Here is a 3,617-nt window from a genome sequence, read left to right as displayed (position 1 = left end):
TCAGACCTAAGAAAGGAGAGTGAAAGGCCGGATTGCCAAACAGCAGAAAGTTCTGAAGACGGAGATTCAAATGGTAAGTGAAAGGTCAAACAGGTCATTTAGCTCCTTTTTCTTCCTGAGGAGGATTACACTATTTGTAAGGTTTTAGCCTTCTCTAATTCCATTTGGTTATTTCTGTTGTATCTCTCTAAAATCAGCACACAGTGTTTCTTGCATAATGTTGCTGCCCCTCTAGTTATGCTAGCCAAACTCATGTTTTTCTGCAGCTGCTGTTTTTTTGACTCTGAAGTTTGTTTTTCAAATGGTACCTAATTGAAAAACAATCATTGACTTTCTTTCATTGTATGAGTATTTTCTCAGTAATGAGCAGCATAAGTTAAAAAGCTGTACTTCAAGCAGCGTGGACCCAGGGTCACATGTGGAATAGAAGACTTATGTCCTCATGTTTGCAATGTAAGATGTGTTTCCTAACCTATATTACTTTGGAGTTTTACCATGCAGTGCTGTAATGGCAATGTGACTGTTTTTTTCCTGGTTTTACACTGCCTTTTTCTCTAGTGCTTTTTTTTGTGTGTCTGAGTTCCTAATTTTTAGGGAGCAGTGACTTTTGCCAGAAAGAAAGTAAAATTCAACCATTTCTCAGTGAAAAAATGGAAACAGGTCTGTCTCTGTCATTGCAGAGAGAGACTGTATTCCAGGTACAGGATACTTCACTGATACTGTATTCCAGATAAACAGAAATCCTGACTTCAGGAATTTGTGTCATTCCAGATTCGTGGGTACACCGTATGACTCGTGCGAGACGTTCTCGGGTAGAAGAGCACCAGGTGACAGGTGTCGAGAAAGCAATGGAAATTATCACACAGCCAGTGATTGTGGATTACTATGAGCTCAAAGTAAGTCTAATTTCAATTTTGTTAATACTGAAGTAGGACATTTTCTTGCTACATGTACAGTTGTAAATTAAGTCAGTTCTTAACCAATGCCAATTAAAACAATTTATGGGAAGGATGTATAGCTTGTGAAATAATTCATCCTGTAATGGACTATGACTGTTGTGTTTCCCCACCTGGTGTAGACTGCTGTTCTTGCTTTTGGTGAACTAAATTTTAGGAGACTGGGCTCTCTTCCTAATTTTTAATTTAAAAGGGCTCGTTGAATTTTAAAATAGCCCACTGACAACCTGCTAGTACTGTTGGTTATTAATGTCGTAGCAGTTTTTATGATGAATTTGGGGGTTTTGTTTTGCTTTTTCCATGTTTTCATTTATTAGGAATCTGAAAAGGACCTTTATTCCTAGCAGTGATGCTTTAAACCTGAAGTTAGCAGGTTGACATAAAGCTCACCATGGATAAAATACTAATACATACTTTCTGAAATTTTTTCAAAATCCAGTGTTAGAATTTTGCATTCATACAGTTACAGGGTTATAATGGTTTTCCAGTCCCTCGTAGGAGAGAAGTGGCTATCCTAGGCTACAGTTGGGGAAAGGGTTAAAAATGGGCCTAGCTGCAGGGGGTAAAAGAGGTTCCTTTGCATGAATTGGAGAGGGTAGAAGAAGGACCTGATCTCCAGGGGATATTGCAGTGAGGAAAATTAGCAAAATTGCTAGGTTGGAGTCCTGGAGGTTGGCCACTGCAGAGGAGGGCTGCTGTTTACCTGCCATGATGAGAAAGGGAGTATTACATGGATGTTTTCCCTGTGTGGGGACAATGTGACTGGATAGGAATCCCCTTTGGTGAAGGGGCTTGTCGACACAACTTCTGTCACATTTTTAAGCTGTGACCTAATTTGTAGAGGTGAAACTAACTTTTTAAAGCTGGCTTCCTAAGGAAACAGATTGCAGGGGGGTTTGTTGTTTATGGCTGCCTGTGTATGTAGAGAAGCCACGCAGGTTTTTCATGGAGTAAGGGTGCTAATAGCATGTGCTCCAAAGTTGTTGCCCACTGGATAAATGGTACGGTAGAGCCCTTATAGATGTTTCAGCTTCTATATGTTTCAGCTATGAGGAGAGCTACAGTCATGAAATGCGTCTTCTAGAAAACTTGTTTCATTAACATGGGTGCCATTGGAACTAGCTGCTCGTACCAGAGAGCCTCTTTGGAACTCACCTGCAATGAATAAGCTAGGTGAACCTCCAAAATATAGCTGCTTGGTTTTGTTTGGGGTTTTTTTGTTTGTTTGTTTATTTGCTTGGCAATAGGCCTAGAACTTTATGAACATATAGAAGAGCATGCAGTCATCTATGTGGCAGCAATTAGAAATAGTTTCACACGGGATGTTGACCATACACCTCTGTCACATCCTACCTTTTCTGTATGCAGCAGCTGAAAGCACACTGCGTGGTTTTGGTGCGTCTCATCTGCATGTTGTATAGAATGAAGTTGAGGGGAATACTCAAATTTTGTGCTAGCTGATCTGAGGGAGGCAGTTTGATGACAGGCAGTTGTGAGGCAGTAATATTTTCATTTGGTGTGGCTGCTCTCTTAAGCTACATCTTCACAGCCTCACACAACACACAGATACTGAACAGCCACAGCAGTGGAAGAAGGTGCTGCCACTAGCTGGTTTCTGTTGCTTTCCCAGACATTATCACATTCACGTCTTTGGTAACAGAAATGACTGTGTGAAAGATTGGTAATCTGCTACAGGCAGAGTCACTCTGCTAGTTTATCCACTCTTCAGTTTAAAGGTAGGAGCTAACTGATCTAACTTTGCTTCCTGATCTGCTCAGACACTTGAGCAGTGTGTTCTGCCAGCAGAATTGTAGGTACAGTACACATTCAGCTAATGGGTAACGGTGAGCACCTAAGGATGCTTCCATTTCCAGCTGGCACAGCTGTATCTGGAAGATCTGTAGCCTGGCTTCCAAAGATCCATTTTACGGTGCCCTGCATTGCAGCAACAGTTCCTCTAATGAAATGCAACAGTGGCTTTGCTGTGGCAGCTACTCCACCACAAAGTGGGATTGTGTCATTCCCTGCTGTTCTGGAAGCAGTTGATTCGCAATTACGATAGTTGATGTGATTGATTAGTAATAAAATATTGTCTGAAATTTAAGCCTTCTTTTTCTCTGAAGTATAAAAAATTAACTCATTTTCTCCAGTTAAATCTTGTGAGATATTTAATCTGTTCTCTGAAGCGTCACTCATATTTTATTTAACAATATAAGAAAGAAGGATGTCACTTGTGTTGTGTTGTTATTGTTTAGCTTCTGAAAACATAAAGAGCCTATTCAAAGGATCTTGTGCTATTCTAAACTTGTAGTTTCCTTTTTTTTTTCAGCAACTGTTGCATTTTGTCACTGTGATAACTAAGAACTTCAATATATTTCACTTGGAAAAACTATATGCTGTTCTTAGTCAGTGCATTTACCAACATCGGGAAGATTACGACAAAACCGAATTAGTGAAGGTAAATTTTTTTGTCTTATAGCACTTTCTATCACTGTTATGCATGTGTGTGTTATGCATACGTATGTGTGCAGCCTGGACATCACGCTTATTTAGCATTACTCTCTACTGTTTAGTTGCCTGTGTTACAAGGTTTTTTCATTTCAGTCTGGAAGACATTTATCCATATTGCAAAACCATTGTTGTATTTGGCATAATTGTTGG

General features: G+C 39.8%; 1 protein-coding gene across 1 annotated transcript in view; it reads left to right on the top strand.

Annotated features, from left to right (window-relative positions):
- The window catches only part of ATAD2 (ATPase family, AAA domain containing 2), a 34,518-nt gene that overhangs the window by 28,596 nt on the left and 2,305 nt on the right, over nt 1-3,617 (top strand). Inside the window, 3 exon segments of the mRNA XM_009323337.1 lie at nt 1-73; nt 772-896; nt 3,286-3,414. The exon segment at nt 1-73 is cut by the window's left edge and continues 29 nt beyond it. Of these exon segments, the coding sequence (XP_009321612.1) occupies nt 1-73; nt 772-896; nt 3,286-3,414 (327 nt within the window).

This window comes from Pygoscelis adeliae, unplaced genomic scaffold (assembly GCF_000699105.1).
Source record: "Pygoscelis adeliae isolate BGI_AS28 unplaced genomic scaffold, ASM69910v1 Scaffold103, whole genome shotgun sequence".
In the NCBI taxonomy this organism is placed as follows: domain Eukaryota; kingdom Metazoa; phylum Chordata; class Aves; order Sphenisciformes; family Spheniscidae; genus Pygoscelis; species Pygoscelis adeliae.
This window is presented reverse-complemented; position numbering and strand designations above follow the sequence as displayed.